Source organism: Acinonyx jubatus, chromosome A1 (genome assembly GCF_027475565.1).
Source record: "Acinonyx jubatus isolate Ajub_Pintada_27869175 chromosome A1, VMU_Ajub_asm_v1.0, whole genome shotgun sequence".
Taxonomy (NCBI): Eukaryota; Metazoa; Chordata; class Mammalia; order Carnivora; family Felidae; genus Acinonyx; species Acinonyx jubatus.
In genome coordinates, this window is record NC_069380.1 from 171,061,138 (window position 1) to 171,079,352 (window position 18,215).

The window sequence follows — 18,215 nt, forward strand, 5'->3', positions numbered from 1 at the left end:
CTTTCCTCATTTATAAGATTTTTTTTTTTTTTTAATTTTTTTAACATTCAATTTTGAGAGACAGGGAGAGACAGAGTGTGAGTGGGGGAGGGGCAGAGAGAGAGGGAGACACTCCGAAGCAGGCTCCAGGCTCTGAGCTGTCAGCACAGAGCTGAACGTGGGGCTCGAACTCATAGACCATGAGATCGTGACCTGAGCTGAAGTCAGACGCTTAACTGACTGAGCCACCCAGGTGTCCCCCCTCATTTATAAGATTATGAAATTGTACTAAATGGTCTGTAGTGTTTTCACTCGAAAAGTTTAATAATTTTGTTTTCTTGCTTCCATGCTTATTCAGTGTTTGTGCTGTTCCTCTCCTCTTTTTGTCTTATCCTCTTACAGAAATGACAGAAGAAGAACAGTTTGCTCTGGCTCTCAAAATGAGTGAGCAGGAAGCTAGGGAGATGAACAGCCAAGAGGAGGAAGAAGAGGAACTCTTGAGGAAAGCCATTGCAGAAAGCCTGAATGTAAATATGCTATGTTCGAAAAGTTTGTGAGGGTTGATCAGAAGTTAATTTTTTGTTGTTTTTGTTTTTTGTTTTTTACTTCTGCAGTTGCATTAGGAACTCGCTGTAGTAGTTCATAAGGTTTTCAACTAACAAATATTTCCCATAGTAATTTTAAAGTGTTTGTTGAATTGTTGGTGAATCCAATTTGAAGTGTTTTGTTAATTTAAATGAAAGAGTTTTCTTCCACCCCACAAGATTTTCAGTATATGGTTTAAGAGGATCATAGTAGTTGGCAGCTTCCGAAAAGAGTTACCAAGTCCCAAGAAACCAAAAGGAAGCAAGATGAGGTGTTTACTTCCCCTGTGTTCTGGGGAGAGCAAAGGCAATGAGAAACTAGAAGGGAGTTATGGAAAGAAAGAATGAGCAATTAAAATTTTTTCAAATAATGTTAAATTGTGATTTGAATATGTATAGTTGAAATTATTTTAAATGTGAAGGTTATTTGCCAGTAGGAGGTCCTGAGCCATCCTTTATGTCATTCATGTCTCTATATTAGAAAAGGATGTAGTATAGTGATCTAGTATAGCATTTTGCACATAGTAGGCATTCAGTACACATTGTAGAAGTCATTTGAATTGAGCGTCTGCATTTTGGAAAGGAGAATCTCTTAGGGACAGTGGCCTCCCCATTTTGTCCTTCCTGTGACCCTTCATGTATAGCTATTTTAATAATAAACCTGGTCTGGTGTGGGATCACTTGTTTCAGAGTTGCCGGCCTTCTGATGCTTCTGCTACCAAATCTCGACCTCTGGCAACTGGACCATCTTCACAGTCCCACCAAGAGAAAACCACAGACTCTGGGACCACTGAAGGCATGTCTCCCTGTTCTGACTCCTCCCACTCATCATGTATAACTATATCACAGGGATCTCATGCTGAGAGTAGATCTACAGAAATGCCCCAAATCCCTTTGGTGTGGTATTAAAGAGGTTAAATCTGAAAGTAGTTGAGATCTCACTAATATCCAGCATACTTTTATCTCCAAGGAAGTCAACATTTGGTTAAACACAAAGAAGAGCCTTTTACCCACATTATGTAATTCTTGGTAAGTGATAACTTACCAAGCCCTCTTAACGAAGAACAGTTTGTCCTTAGCCCTACTTTTTCTCAAATACCTACAGGCATATGGCAGCTGGTACCTCCATCACTGTTTAAAGGCTCACATATCAGTCAGGGAAACGAGGCTGAGGAAAGAGAGGAGCCTTGGGACCACACTGAAAACACTGAAGAGGAGCCGGTCTTTGGCAGCTCAGGAAGCTGGGATCAGTCAAGCCAGCCAGTGTTTGAGAATGAGAACGTTAAATGTTTTGACAGATGTATTGGCCACTTGGCTGAGCACACACAGTGTGGGAAGCCACAGGAAAGTACTGGGAGGGGTTGTGCTTTTCACAAAGCTGCCCAGGGTAGGGGGGACACATCTAGGCACTGTCTGCTTACCCAAGCAGATGCCAAAGGTCTCGATGTTGGGGGCACTGTGCACTACTTCTGGGGTATTCCATTTTGCCCTGCTGGAGTAGACCCTAACCAATATACCAAGGTCATTCTCTGCCAGTTGGAGGTTTATCAGAAGAGCCTAAAAATGGCTCAGAGTCAGCTCTTTAAAAAAAAAGGGTTTGGGGAACCAGTGTTACCTAGACCTCCTTCTCTGATCCAGAATGAATGTGGCCAAGGAGATCAGGCTAGTGAAAAAAATGAAGACATCTCAGAAGATATGGGAGATGAAGACAAAGAGGAGAGGCAGGAGTCTAGGGCATCTGTCTGGCACTCAAAAACCAAGGATTTCCAAGAAAGCCCAATTAAAAGCTTGAAAGAGAAACTTTTGTTGGAGGAAGAACCAACAACCAGTCATGGTCAGGTAAGGGTCAGTGATGCTGTGATTAAGGATGATTTATTCACAAGTTAAACAAGAATTATAGCTATTTGTTCTTTTTGTGGTCTTTTTTCCTGATTTTAAAGTAACACATGCTCACTATGGAGAATTAGGAAAGTACGGGAGAGTGTAAGGAAGAAAAAAATTATCCATAATCTCAGCGCCAAGAGGCAATCATCATTATTTCTGTGCATTTTAACATGTTATTTTTAAATTTTTCAACAAAATGAAGACTCTTGTGTATAAGCTTTATTTCTTTTCCCCACTTAATAGTTTATCTTAAATCTTTTCTGATTCATTAAGTGTATTTGAAAACATTATTATATGGATGTGTCATAATTTATACTTTGTGTTTTAAAATTTTATTATTTCTAAAAAGTTAAGTTTTTGAATAGGTAATAATATTCACATGGCCCAGAATTCAAAAAGATGTCAATGAAAAGTCTGTCACTTATCCTCTTCCCCAGCCAACCAGGTCCCTTCCCTCAAGTCAACCTATATTACTAGCTTCCAGTGTATTCTTCTAAGATATTTTATGTAGTACCAGCAAATGAGTATACATACTCTTTTTCCATACTCTACACATTATTCTGCACCTTGCTTTTTTCATTGAAATATTTCTGAGATTGTTCCATAACTGTACATAAGGAATTTCTTCCTTATTTTGGATGTGTAATACACTGTGTATGGATGAATTTTATCCAGTGCCCCTATTGGTTGACTTTTAGGTGTCTGATATTTTACAAACACTATTGCACTGACTACTCTTGTATGAAGATGTTTCATCCACATGGGAGATATTTGCATAATTTCTTGTAGATATAATTGGTGGATCAAAGGATATATGCATTTACAGTTTTGTTAGCTACTGCCAAATTGCCTTCCATAGATGTTGTATAAATTTATACTCACAGCAGTGTATGAGTACCAGCTTCCCTTAACCATACCAAATCAGTACTATTAGGACTTTTTGATCTTTGCCAATCTGAGGAATGAAAAATACTATCTCAATACAGTCTTAAATTGCTTTTCTTTTATTGTATGTGCAGTTGAAACCCATTTATATTTCCTCTTCTGGCTGTTTAGATTTTATGGGCATTTTTCTTTTTCAACAGTTTTTTTCTTAGTGGTTTGTAGGCACCCTTTACATATTAGAGGAAGTGGTCCTTTTTAATAGGAAGGGTAGTTTTCCAGTTTATTTCCCCCCCACATGATGGTATATTTTTTATTTTGCTTGTGGTGGTTTTCTATAATTTACCAAAAACAATCGCCTATTTGGGAACATTTAGGTTGCCTTTTCAGTTTTTTTTCTGATATATCTAGATTGTATTATATATCAAAGCTTATATTCTATTTTTTCTCTAGATTTCATAAAAGCAATCATATAATTATAATATACATAGTTATATACTATACACAATATATAATTATAATGTATAAACCGAAAGTTTAAATTTGGAATATTCTTTTCTATGCGTATGCTGTTTGTTACTATTTTTATTTTTGGGCTCTCAGTTTTTGGTTTTGTTTTGCTGTTATCCTATTCTGTCTCTTATGATAAGAGTTCAAGAAATGATTTTTTAGCTATGAGAAATTTCACAGCATAGTGTAGAGAACCTGGATTTGCAGTTTGAATTTTGACTTTTGTGTTTTAGTAACTGTATATCTTTGAGCAAGCTATTTAACCTTTGTGAATCTCAGTTTTATATCTGTAAAATGAGAATAGTAATTCATGTCTTACAGTAGTTTTTTTTTTTTTAATTTTTTTTTTAACGTTTATTTATTTTTGAGACAGAGAGACAGAGCATGAACAGGGGAGGGTCAGAGAGAGGGAGACACAGAATCTGAAACAGGTTCCAGGCTCTGAGCTGTTAGCACACAGCCCGACGCGGGGCTTGAACTCACAGACCGCGAGATCATGACCTGAGCCGAAGTCGGCCGCTTAACCGACTGAGCCACCCAGGCGCCCCTGTCTTACAGTAGTTTTAATGATTAAAGTGAATTATGTAAAATGTCTAGTATGATGCTTAGGAGATTATAGGCACTCAGTAAATGGTAGTTCTAAGGGACCAGAACAGCATTCATTGAGGGTACCTATGGGAATCATTCTTCCTCAGCAGCCTTCTTCATCCACATTCTGGCAATTTTGCTGTAAGGGAAGGGAAAGTATTTTTCTTAACAATTCTTCTAGTGACTTACCTCTTTTCCAAAGGAAAGTTAGATTGTGCTTGTGATAACATGTTTGTTTGTTAGTTCTTTGTAATTCAGAGATACTTCCCCTTAAGAGAATAAATTAGCTCTATAAATGAACATTTATTTATTGTATTTGTTGACTGATTGTAATTCAAGTTGTTAGCTTGAAAATCCCAGGGACTAGAGTTGTAGAGCGTAGCCTTTTGTCAAGTTCTAAGGTTTGAAAGCAGCAACTTTGGAACAGCAGTGTATGAGTACCAGCTCAAGGATGATGGGGGCACTATACAGACTGAAATTCTCTAACTTCCCTGAACCTGGCCACCAAATACTATAGATAGTAAGTACTATTTGGCCACAAGCAATCAAATCAAGCTAGTTTAATTAAAAAAGAAGACTTTATCTCGGAGCGCCTGGGTGGCTCAGTTGGTTGAGTGTCCACCTTTGGCTCAGGTCATGATCTTGCAGTTTGTGGGTTTGGCCCCATGTTAGGCTCTGTGCTGACAGCTTGGGGCTGGAGCCTGCTTCAGTTTTTGTGTCTCCCTCTCTCTGCCCCTCCCCCGCTCTCACTCTGTCTCTCTCAAAAATAAATGGGAAATATTTAAAAAAAAAAAAAAAGAGGACTTTATCATGAGGAAACAGGGTGCCTCATAAATTCTAAAACAGGATGGTAACTAAGCCTGGACAAGGTCTGGGTTGTTATCTGTAATTTTTCTATATCTAGTTGCTATATTGTGGTATCTGCTTTGTTTTTCTCCCTACATATTGGCTTTCTTGGCTTCTCTTTCACAATGGTAGGTGGAAGACACTGATCCTACAGCTTCCAAACTTAAATGCAGGTTATAGGAGATTTATTCTCTTTCAGTTCCAATTTCAAATTCTAAGAAAGGACTTATGGCCCATTTGGGGTTAGTAGCCTTCACCAGCCCAGCTTACTGTGGCCTGATGTGTGGTCTGTGTCAAATTGTACAAGTGACTAAGTCCACTGCTATAATATAGTGGGAGGGGTGATGGACTGTCTTTAGCAAAAAAAGAGACCAGGCAGACAAACTAGTAAGTATCCATATAGTCACTGTCATTAACATTAATTTTAGAAATGACTTAGAACTGTTGAAAAATATTGAAAAGTTTAAAGAATAAAGTTGATAACATTCAGGGTCCTACCATCTAGTGATATACTCCTTCATCTTCTATACCTATTTTTGTACAGTGTCTATAATATTATATTTTTGTATTTTTATGTTAACATTATGTACACATTTTCTTATGATATTAAAATCATTTGTAGATTTCACTTTTTTAATGACTGCATAATAGTCTGGCTTATGAATTTATCATATTTTAACCCTTTTCATACTGCTAGATATTTTCGTTGTGGTAAACATCTTTCTTAAGTAAAACTTTGTTCTATTTAAAATTAGTGTCCTTAGGGGTAGGGAGCAAGAAAAATTCTGGGTTAAAGAGCTGCAAACATAAAAAAAGGTCTTACTGTTTATTGCCAAGTTGCGTTTTGGAAAGGTTGCTCAAATGTGTACTCCTTCCTTACAGTAATGTATGAGAATGCCTAGGTCAGTCTTGCCAACACAGAATAGGATCTGTAAAAAACAAAACAAACAAACTTGCAAATTTTATAGGCAAATAATGAAAATCTTACAGTTGTAATTTTACCACTTGGTTTTTTGCTTTTAGGAACTGTGGGTAGAAAGAATTTACATGTTTATTAAACATTTTCTATTGATTATGACTTTGCTGGAGCTGCCCATATATGAGACTCCTTGGTTGATAGAGATAGCAAAAGATTTCTAGAAATAGGGACTTAAAAACATTCACTTTGAGGCAAATTGCTTTAGTATACATGAAGGTTTTAAAAGCTTTCGAATCAGATAGCTAGTTTCTGGCATCACAGCAACAATAGAGAGGTTGTTAGTGAAGATGGAAAGATCATCTTGATGGCCATACAGCCGGGAGGTGGAGGAGTAGTATATTGATGTGGTCGCTACTCTTCAGGGTCTGATCCTTAATTTTTCAGTCCAGATACTGGAATTTATTTTTCAGAAATGGCCAGATTATGTGGGGGTGTGAGAACTGATGTTGACAAGTCAAACTTCAAGCTGACTTGTACACCAGATGACAGTTTGCTGATTTATTATGGAAGATAGATGTTTTTGGTGACCGGAATATTCAGGTTCACCGTCCATTGAGCCTTCTTCTAGGATGAAGGTATCTGGAAGGCTGAAAATAGTAATCAGAAAATAGTAATTTTAATGGATGATGCAGCTAGTTTATGGAAAGACCTGGTAAGCTACTAATACCTGGTAACAGAAGACATTTCTGTAGTGACCAGATGATGTGTCTGTTAATTTTTACTTCCCAGGCCATGGTGTTGATGACACTGCTTGATTCTGAATTTTTGGATTTTTCTTTTTTAGATTCATATCACCCCTTTTTCATTAACATGTTATTTCTTCAGGCAGAATGCAGTGTCTTGATTAGGCCACAGCTTCCTTAAAATTGTATTCATATCATGTGTCCCTGTTCACCTTGATTAGATTTGGGTATTCAAGTTTTGTTTGCTTATTTTGCTATGTTATTTTCATATTCTGGAAGAACTTCACTTTACCCCTATGTTCAGAATGCTGCCGCAGAGGTGTAAGTTTAGAAATTAAAAATGATTTATTGATGGGTGCCTGGGTGGCTCAATCGGTTTAGCCTCCGACTTTGGCTTAGGCCATGATCTCACAGTTTGTGAGTATTGCACTGGGCTCTCTGCTTTCAGCGTGGAGCCTGTTTCAGATCCTCTGTCCCCCTTTGTCTCTGCCCCTCCCCTGCTGGTTCGTCCTCTCTCGCTTGCTCACTCTCTCTCAAAAGAAATAAACTTGAAGAAATGATTTATTGAAATGACATTTTTGAGATTCTGTGTTGAAATGATTGTAGGAGTATTACTTGAGTAAACAATATAACAATAATGGTTAGAACATGGATTTTGGAGTCGGATTTCAGCTCCACTTTTGGCCAACTCTAATTTTGGGTAAATTATTTAACCTGTCAAAGTTTCACTTACCTCATTTCTAAAATAATAGTTTCTGCCTCACAAGGTTCTTATGAGGATTAAAGGAGATAATGCATTTTAAAGTGATTTGCATAGGCTTGGCACATAATAGGCGTATAATAATTAAAACAAAACACTGAGAAAGGTAGATATGCTTTTAGTCTAAGGTAGAGGTGCAGGTATCTTTTAACTTAATTGCCTTGATTGATTCTGAAGCTCAAGTTTATTCAACTAGTCCTTCTAAGAGAGTAAAATCTACTAAATGGACACTAGGCGTCAGTATTTACCTTTTTAAATTTTTAAAAAAATTTTAGTAATCAGTGTTTCGTCACTACTGATTTCAAACAAATACTCAGGTGACTATTTATTGCTGTCGTATTTTAGTCCTTTTGTCAGTTTTGTTTAACCCTCATTTTTCATGATGATTGCATTCCTGATCATTGTACAGCTTTATCTTTCCTTTGAATGAAGTTTCATCTCAGCTATTTCTGTTTTTTAGTATATTTTATCATTTGCCTGACTGGTACAGAGATGTTTAGCTTGTTTAGGTTATTTATATCCTGTTAGGAGACCCTGAAAACTACAGCCAGTAGCTTTATATCTATTGGAAGAAGCCTTACAGCTCAGGCCCTTCTTCAGAAATTTCCCTAAGGCAGCTGTGCTCTTAGGGAAGTTTCTGTGCTCTTATGTGCACCTACATTTAATGAGTTGACATTTGTACCAACTTTACTATTAATCATAGAAAATAATCTTTTTTTAATCTAGTCCCTATTTGTTACATTTTTTAAATTAAAATTTTCCTTAACATTTATTCATTTTTGAGAGAGAAAGACAGAGTGTGAGTAGGGGAGGGGCAGAGAAAGAGGGAGACACAGAATCCCAAGCAGGCTCCAGGTTCTGAGCTGTCAGCATAGAGCCCAACGTGGGGCTTGAACCCACAAACTGTGAGATCCATCACCTGAGCCAAAGTCCACAGCTTAACCGACTGATCCACCTAGGCGCCCCTGTTTTGTTACATTTCTTGAAAGATATCCCTGTAGCCAGATATTAAAACGATAGTGGCAGATTTGTAGCAAAAGGAACCTTTATAACCTTCCTGTTGGGATGGTCTGTTTTATGACCTGGTTGTACTTAGACATCTTTTACAGATTGCATTGTTTTTTGCAACAGAATATGTCCATTGGAAACTGGGCTTTTCTCTGTATTTTCTCTATCCACAACAAAAGCTTTATAATTTTTTTGATGTTATGTATTTAAAAAAATTTTTTTTAATGTTTATTTTTGAGAGAGAGAGCGTGAGCGAGTAAGGGGCAGAGAGAGGGAGACACAGAATCCAAAGCAGGCTCTAGGCTCTGAGCTGTCAGCACAGAGCTCGATGCAGGGCTTGAATGCATGAACCATGAGATCCCGGACCTGACCTGAAGTCAGATGCTTAACTGACTGAGCCACCCAGGCACCCTGTTATGAATTTTTTTTTTAAGTTTACTTATTTATTTTGAGAGAGACAGTGCAGGCCGGGGAGGGACAGAGAGAGACGGAAATGAGACAGAGGATCTGAAGCAGGCTCTGCATGCTAACAGCACAGAGCCCAATGCAGGGCTTGACCTCATGAACTGTGAGATCATGACCTGTGCCAAAGTCAGATGCTTAACTGACTGAGTCACCCAGACGTTCCTGTAATTGCTTTTTTGAAATCATAATTCATTTGACTCACAATTAATATTCATATGTCTTACATTTTACAAAGTACATCATACATATTTTTAAATTCTCACAATAATGCTCTGTGAGGCTGTCATTAATACTCGTTTTAAGATGAGGAAACAGATTGAGATGTGACTTATCCTAGATTACAGAGTTGATGTGTGATCCACTTGGGATCTAAAACCCAGTGTTCTTACTCCATAGGATGTGCTCTTTTTACTGAAACTTACTTATGTAAAATGTTTTATTCTTATTGCTAATTGCTGATTAATAGTGTTGAGCAATTAATTTTATTTTTTTAATAGAGGACAAACCAGTTCATCTGTGCCTGTATATTTAGGATGTTATATATTTCTTTGCAGTCTTCCCAAGGGCTATTTGTTGAAGAAACTTCTGAAGAAGGAAACTCTGTACCTGCCTCACAAAGGTAAGTTTATATGTTGTTATGTGTCTGAATTCTCTGATGGTGCCAGAATAAGAGAGATGAACGACATTAGTGAGACTGTATAGGGACAGCTTGTCAGGGATCTTTTAGCTCCTTTATAAACACAAACCAAGAGAGATTATTATCTTCCAGTTCTCAAATATGTATCTCATAGAAGTCTAGAATATTAGAGTGGAAGAGACTTTTTTTTTGTCCAGCCATCTTGGCTCATATCCCATTTATACCATTCCTGAATAGTGTTTACATCCTGCTACTCTTTTAACTATTCTAGCTTCCTATGCCAATTTGAAAGCTCTAGATTTTTTTAGTCCTTCTAGACCACCTGTCCTCTTTCTTTATTCCCTTATGCTTATTTTATTTGCATATTCAAATTGTATACATCTTTTAAGGCTATTCTTGAGACTTGTTTTTTATTATTCATATTATTCAGGTCACAGAGAATATGTGTCACTCTCACTTCCTGTCCTTTGCCACTTTTAATCTGTCTTTCATTTTTTCCTTAAATTGCTGTGTTTGTATTACCTCCTCAGTTATTCTTGCTGATTGATTGATTGATGGGGTTACCTTCTTAAGTTTTCTCACCTTAATAATATATAGTGGTTGGTTGGTTACAAACTGCATTATCAACTGGATCAGGTTTTCAATTACTTTTCCCTTTTATCTGGTAGTTGGCCTTTGGGGATTACTGTAGAGCTTAATTTTGTGTTGAGTGACCTTCATCTCTCATGTGGAAGTTGAGGCGCTATTACCATTTGGTGGTGGTTCTTGGGCTTTTGGTTAAGTTGATAGTAGGAGATATTTCTTCCTGAGTTGAAGAATAATGGTTTTGGTTTGATTCTCCTGCTGTTAAGACAATTTTGGAAGTGGTTTTAACTGGAGCAGGCCTTCTGCTTCTGGCAGGTCCCTGTGCTTTGTTGTGGTGAGCCTGTGCAGAGCAGATGTAAGTTTTAATAAATGATTATACGCTTTGTCACCAGGAGAGAGTTGGAATTGCAGGCAATGTGGTTTGACTTCAAATTGATTAGCCCATTTTATAAATGTCAGCAAATTGTTTTGTGATGGACCCTTTGAATAGAGCCCTAATGTTACCTGCAGAGTAAACTGTGTCTGGCTGGAGTTTATAACAAATGTAACTAGATGTTTTATTTAGAGAGAGAAATCACTTGTGGTTTCCTATTAGGATTTAGTTATTTATCGTGGACCAGTGATGGTTAGTCTCTCTTCTCTGTGGTTCTTGGTTGATGTGGGGTTGTATGTTTTTAAGGGTCCTCTTGCATACTTGACCAAACAATCATAAAGCTCTGTGAAGCATGAGGAGGGTAGCTCAGATGCTCAGATTTCTCATCCATGTGTTCCTGTGTCAGAAGGAGATTACACTCCATGGACAAGCAGGATAAACTAGAAGTTTGATGGGAGTGATTCATAATTATGTTACTCTCAGAAGAGCTTTTCAACTTGTATGGGCAGGTCTTTACTATAGGGCAGTTTGGAATTACATTTTTTTTGTTGGTTGGAAAAAGCCACATCTTGAGATAAAGAGGAAATTTAACTGCAAGGTGAGGGAAAAGCTAGTGTGTTGTTAGGAGAATCTCCATATTTTCTCATATGAGTTTACAAATCTCTAACCTTCAGAAGGCTGAGGTGGAGGCTATAAAACACCATTGACATTCTTACATTGGAGTGGAGTTTTTGTCTTCCTTGGTATTCACAGATAGTCCTTACCCTTCAACTTTCCTTTGTAAAGATTCCAAAAGGGGGTTCTTTTGGTTCAGTGATTTCACTGCAACCAGAGTTGTAAGCATGTTTGTTTTCCTCATTTCTGACCTGGAGTTTTCACTACCAATTCCTTGCTCCCCTGTTGTGCAAGTGGTATCAGATGGCAGGTATAGATTACCTGTGGCCTTGTAAATGACTCATCATTGCTTTTGGCCTTGTGTTCTAATTTGGTTCACTGGGATTCACTTAAGGTTTGGTTCTTTTTCAGCATTGCTGCTTTGACCAGTAAGAGAAGTTCAGTCCTTATGCCAGAGAGTTCTGCAGAGGAAATCACTGTGTGTCCTGGTAAGCACTTCACTGATTTTACTCAATCTGATCCTTAGCTATCTTACCTTTTTGTGCCAATTAATTTTTCTGACTTTTCCAGCCCATTCTCAGGAGGTTTATGTGTGATTGATGTATGTGTGTATATCTCCTCCATATATATATATACATATACATGTATATGTATACACACACACATATATACACATATATACACACACACATATATGCACACACATATATATACACACACACACACATACACATACGTATACGTACGCACTCACTTTTTTAATGGACATTGGCTCTGATTCTTCATCTTCACTTAGAGCTATTTTAGTTTTGAAATTAATATGGCTCTTTTGTCTACTTGTTTGCTTACCAACCTCATCAGATATGACAGCAAAACATCAGGAATAGCATTTAACTGTACATTGAGAGGCAAGAGGACTTCATATTTTGGTTTATGGGTTCTCCAAATTGGACTTTCCTCAAATATGCCTGTCATTAAACAGATTTTTCTCAGAGCCTTTTACTATTTTTATATACCATTTACTCATTGCAGAGGGAGTCCAGAAATTGAATTTTGTGTACAGTTCTGTCATTGACTTATTTTTAATTTCAGATAAGACATTTAACGTAGTTAAGCACTGTACTTTGCTTTTTGTTAATTGTAGAGATGAAAAGACATGGGGTACCTTACTTTAGGTACAAGAGATGTTCATTCAAGGTTGTACATGAATAGATTTTGACATACAAAATCATTTTTTTTTGCTTTAATTGTAACAAACTTTTGTTAAAATTTTTTTTTGCTAATGTGATTTTATTTATTTTAATTGAAGTATAGCTAACATACAATGTTACACTAGTTTCATGTGTACAACTTGTGATTTGGCAAATTTATACATTATGCTGTGGTCACCACAAGCATAGCTACCATCTGTCACCCTGAAGCACTTTTACGGTACCATAGACTGTATTCCCTGTGCTGTACTGGTTATTCATTCCATAACTGGAAGCCTGTATTTCCCACTCCCCTTCACCCATTTTGCCCATCCCCCCGCCTTGGTACATAAAATAATTTTAAATGAACTAAGATACCCATTATCTAAGGGAACTCTTGAGCTGAATCATTGTATAATATGAAAAATTACTTTGTGATAATGAGCCACTACTTTTTAAGGAATTTGTTTTAGCTTATATTTTCTTGTTTTGCCTTTCTTAAAAGTGGGGCCCATTACATTTATCAGTAACCTCATTCATGTGAGATTGAGGGACTTCCTATCAATGTTTAAACTCTTTGGGCAGTAAGTGTTGCATACATGTTACCATAGATCACACCTAGTTTTCCCTTAGGTCTCATATAACCTATCAGGGTCAGAGAGACACATAGCTTCTTATTTTGGTTTCTTTCAACTTTTTTCTTTAGAGACTTAAACTTAGTTTACACATTATTCTAGGAAGGACCTATAAACATTTATAAACATTTGGCAGCATATCATAAAGGCCTTTCTTATTTTTAAAGTTTATGTTGTTTTTTATTGAAAGTGGTTTCTTAATTCTTATAAAATGTATTTGGATTACTGCCTAATGATACCTGCTGAGAGACCCCACTACCAAGTGCTCTGATTTTGGCAGGAGCACTCAGAGATGCTGTGCTATCTTTGTGAAAAGAAAACTTTACCCTGCTTTGTCTTGGATTGCTGATTCATGCCATCCCGTTGGATGTATGTGTGTATCTCTTCCACATATGTATGTGTACATATACACACACACCCACTCAGTGTGTTTAGGATGATGGCATGTATGTCACCTTAGGATCTTGCAGGAGGAACCTTATAAATACAATAATTTTGAAAGCCCTAGTTAATGAGAGGGAAAAGCATGCCCTTCAGTACTGAGGTTAGATAACTTTTATGATCATGACTTGCTGTCATTAGCTTGCTAATTAAGTCCAGCTGTTTGTTGACATAAACCACTTCTACATGAGATTGTAAAAGGTTTTCATTACATTACTGTTCCTTTTGCTAAGAAAGTATAACTACTTCTCCATGGAGCCAGATTCCTGAATGTCTTTGTAAATGTATAATTTAGAAGCTATGCAACTAAATTTTCTGGAAAATTTGAGTTCTGGATGTTTTCTAAATGAATGAAATACAGATTGAGTGTTATAGTTCATCTTACCTTTTTTGTGTTGTCCTATATTTCTGACAGTTCCAGGGATCTGATATTCAGAATTATCACATCTTTTTAGAGTTACTCATTTTGTTGAAGAAGCAGGATTATAGCCTTATGCCTATATTGTATATGCTCCTAGCATTGTTTATTTCTAAAGAGCTAATGCTGTCTTGTCTTTATAGTTGAATATTTCAGCCATCTACAGAAAGCTTAATTAAAGACTTCTTATCATTACAGTAGTGCAAACAATGAGTAGCTCTGATTTTTTTTTAGCAGACTGAATGTCTTTTTTGGTACTCTCAAGGAAACTTGGCAAAGAAGTTTCTTTCTTTTTTTTTTTTGGTTTTATTAAACAATTCATGAATCAGGCAGCATCTCATCTAGCAAGTAGAGGGGGGTCCTGACAAAGAAGACTTTGAAGTTTATGCACTGTAAGCCTTTTCCCATGAAGGTAATAAAATCTGTGTGTGTGTTCATGCATATTCATTTTTCAGAGAAAAATTATAAGGTATAGAAGTATAGTTAACACTAGAAATGTGTTTAATCCCTCTTTGATGATTGAGAAGATAACCTCAGTATTCTATAGGTACTTTATTTGCCCAATATTGGCCATTATATTTGTGAAGAACATAAGTATCAGTTAGATGTACAGTGCTTTCAGTGTAGATAAGAGAGAACTTACTGGATTTGTATTCTGGGATAAGTTTCTTTTTCAGATTTGTTGTCCTTTTTTGACATAGAGGTACTGTTATTTTGTTATATTAAGTGATAAGTGTCTCCACCAGAGGTTGGCAGACTTTTTCTGCAAAAGACTAGAGAGATATTTTAGGCTTTATGGGATAAACTACTCATCTCTGCCATTGAAACTACTCAGTACTACCATTTTAGCACAAAAGGAACCATAAAATACAAAGAAGAATGTGTGTGGCTGTGTTCCAATAAAACTTTATTTACAAAAACAGGAGGCTGGCTGATTTTGGCCCATGAGCTGTAGTTTGCTGACTCCTGAACTAGACTATGAGGGACACCATCTTATATCTCCATGTTGCTTATAGCCTGTACAGTACCTGGAACTTGTTGTTCATAAATATTTGTTGAGTTAATGTTGAACAAATAGATGCTGCCTAAAAAATATATTAAAGAAAGGCATATTTTTGCCTAGAATGTCTTTTCTGTTTTTGCTCCCAATTTTTGTCTTCTCTAATCATCCCTTTAACCTTAGAACTAACACTGGCAATTTTTTGTTTTCTGTCAAAATAAATATATTTTAAAAACAGAACTATGCTGAAAAGAAGCCAGGTGGATTAACTGGTGAATGGATAAACAAATTGTGATACATCCATACAGTGGAATACTACTACTCAGTAGTAAACCGGAATGAACTACTGATATGTAACAAAATGAATGCTTTTCAAACACATTATACTAAATGAAAGAAGTCAGACACAAAAGATGGCATACTGTAGGATTTCATTTACGTGACATTCTAGAAAAGGGAAAACTATAGGATTGTAAAGTAGATTGGTGATTGCAAGGAGCCAAGCAGTGGGGAATTCACTGCAAAGGGGTACATAAGAACTTTTTGGGTGCTTAGAAATGCTTTATATCTTGATTTTGGTGGTTACATGGTATAAATGATACCATGTATAAATTGTATACATTTGCCAAAACTCATCAAACTGTATACTGAGAATTGGTGAATTGTTTTATGTAAATTGTGCCTCAATAAAGCTTTAAGTAGAGGGGCGCCTGGGTGGCTCAGTCGGTTAAGCGGCCGACTTCGGCTCAGATCATGATCTCGCAGTCCGTGAGTTTGAGCCCCGCGTCGGGCTCTGTGCTGACAGCTCAGAGCCTGGAGCCTGTTTCGGATTCTGTGTCTGCCTCTCTCTGACCCTCCCCCGTTCATGCTCTGTCTCTCTCTGTCTCAAAAATAAATAAACGTTAAAAAAAATAAAAATAAAAATAAAGCTTTAAGAAGAAACAAACTAGATCTGTATTACCACTGCGGTATTATACCCTAAGCTTAAGGGGAAATAGGTGTTTGGTTTTTTTTTGTTTTTTTTTTTTAATTTTTTTTAACGTTTATTTATTTTTGAGACAGGGAGAGACAGCATGAACGGGGGAGGGTCAGAGAGAGAGGGAGACACAGAATCCGAAATAGGCTCCGGGCTCTGAGCTGTCAGCACAGAGCCCGACGCGGGGCTTGAACTCACGGACCGTGAGATCATGACCTGAGCCGAAGTCGGATGCCCAACCGACTGAGCCACCCAGGCGCCCCAGGTGTTTGTTTTTTTAAGTATGAAAATATAAAATGGAAATTAATGACTTTTTAACTTTTTAAATTACAGAGACACAGCTAAGTTCTTCTGAAACTTTTGACCTTGAAAAAGAAGTCTCTTCAGGTAGCAGAGAGATCCTGGATGAAGTAAGAATAATAATGGCAGATAAGGAGGTGAATATTCTGTATAATTTCTCTTAGTGTTTTCTTTCTCCGGCTAGTCCTCTCTCTGATGCAGCATTGACTTGGCTGGAAAGATTTAGGTGACAGAAAGTTGTAGTTTTGGGGATACTTATGTCAGAGGGAGATTCTTACACTTCAGTTCAGCACTGTTTTAAAATAGGAGTAGTCACCATTTCTTGATTTCTTAATATGCTTTATTATTTTCTATTACAGATGGGGGAAACAGAGGCTTAGAATGTTTAAGTCATTTGCTCATATTCAAAATGTTAATAATGGTAAAACTAGAATTTAAACACCGATTTATCTCCAAAGTCTGGGATATTTCTATTAAATTACTGATAAGTAACAGAAATGAACAGTCTTAGAAAAAGTCACTGTATTTATATTATGATGTAACTTTCAGCCCTCATTTCTAGATGTGATCAGAAATGCAAAGTCAGGGGGCACCTGAGTGGCTCAGTCGGTTAAGTGTCTGGCTTTTGATTTTGGCTCAGGTCATGACCTCATGGCTCGTGAGTTTGAGCCCTGCATCAGGGTTCTGCTCGCGCGCGCTCTCTCTCTCTCTCTCTCTCTCTCTCAAAATGAATAAATAAACTTTAAAAAGAAAAAAGAAATGCAAAATCAGGATAGCAGCATGAAAAAATAAGCAAATCTTTATTTGCTGTATTAAATTTCCTAACTTCACATATCTGGTATCAGCCCTAGAGATGAATGATACAAGTTCATCCTTCTTTTATTACTATTATTATTTTTAGAGAGAGAGAGCTAGCACATAAATGGGGCAGGGGGCGGGGCAGAAGGAGAGAGAGAGAGGGGGAGAGAGAGAGAGAGAGAGGGAGAGAGACTCTTAAGCAGGCTCTGCACTCAGTGTTAAGGTTGATGTGGGGGTCAGTCCCACAACCATGGGATCATGACCTGAGCCAAAATCAAGAGTTGGACGCTCAACCAACTGAACCACCCAGATGCCCTACAAGTTCATACTTCTAATTAAGATTTTCAGTATATATTTTTCATATTGAGTCTGATGAAGTAATTTACCAAGAATTTAAAAAATTTTAGAATCTTTAAAATCTGTTGCTCTGAAAAGCACCCTGAGAATTAAACTAATTTTTCTATGGATAAATATTTTGGTTACATTTGTGTATGCTATCTTATCCTGAGCATTAAAAAAAAAAAAAAAAAAAAAAAGTTTTATTCTCTTACTCCTTTTTATAGTCTAGGTCTTTTGAAAACAGTTTTTACAATAGAAAGTAGATCCCTTCCCTGGTCTCTTCATTGCAGGTAACTGGGTAGAAATTCTGCTTTCTTGAATCATGCACACTGTGTGGTTCCCTGCAACCTGATCTGTCACACCTGACAAAGATTCCCTGATGCTAGTGGTGGTAGGGAAGATGGTGACAATCTCTGCAACAGAGTGACCTAAGGACAGATCCTGTTAGAGAATGTCAAAATGGCTTCCCAGGGAGGGACCAGAACCTTGTAAATAGGGATGGAGAACAGAGTGATACTAACAGAGTCATTTTAACTACAGAAGAAGCCCTACAGTCCTTTTGTTTATCAAGGCTGATTTCTTATCCACCTGTGACTGCAAAGGAGACTGTTCTTTCGGGCAAAGAGCGCAACCCCTATTTAGGATTTATAGTCTGCACCGCTACACATCAAATGGATAGAGGTGTGTGTATGGCCTTTCTTACATCGGATGTCCTCTTTTCAGTGTTGCTGTTTGCTGGT

At 37.2% G+C, this 18,215-nt stretch overlaps 1 protein-coding gene across 5 annotated transcripts in view; it reads left to right on the top strand.

The window, feature by feature from the left end:
* UIMC1 (ubiquitin interaction motif containing 1) overlaps positions 1 to 18,215 on the top strand; it is a 115,595-nt gene that overhangs the window by 52,650 nt on the left and 44,730 nt on the right. For 3 of the 5 annotated variants that reach the window (XM_027035336.2, XM_053226155.1, XM_027035345.2), the window contains 6 exons: positions 382 to 506; positions 1,254 to 1,359; positions 1,669 to 2,402; positions 9,723 to 9,787; positions 11,790 to 11,866; positions 16,372 to 16,475. In XM_027035336.2, coding sequence (XP_026891137.1) covers positions 382 to 506; positions 1,254 to 1,359; positions 1,669 to 2,402; positions 9,723 to 9,787; positions 11,790 to 11,866; positions 16,372 to 16,475 — 1,211 coding nt within the window. Of the gene's footprint in view, positions 1 to 381; positions 507 to 1,253; positions 1,360 to 1,662; positions 2,403 to 9,722; positions 9,788 to 11,789; positions 11,867 to 16,371; positions 16,476 to 18,215 lie in introns of all 5 variants that reach the window. The other 2 variants (XM_053226160.1, XM_053226157.1) reach the window with 2 other exon arrangements.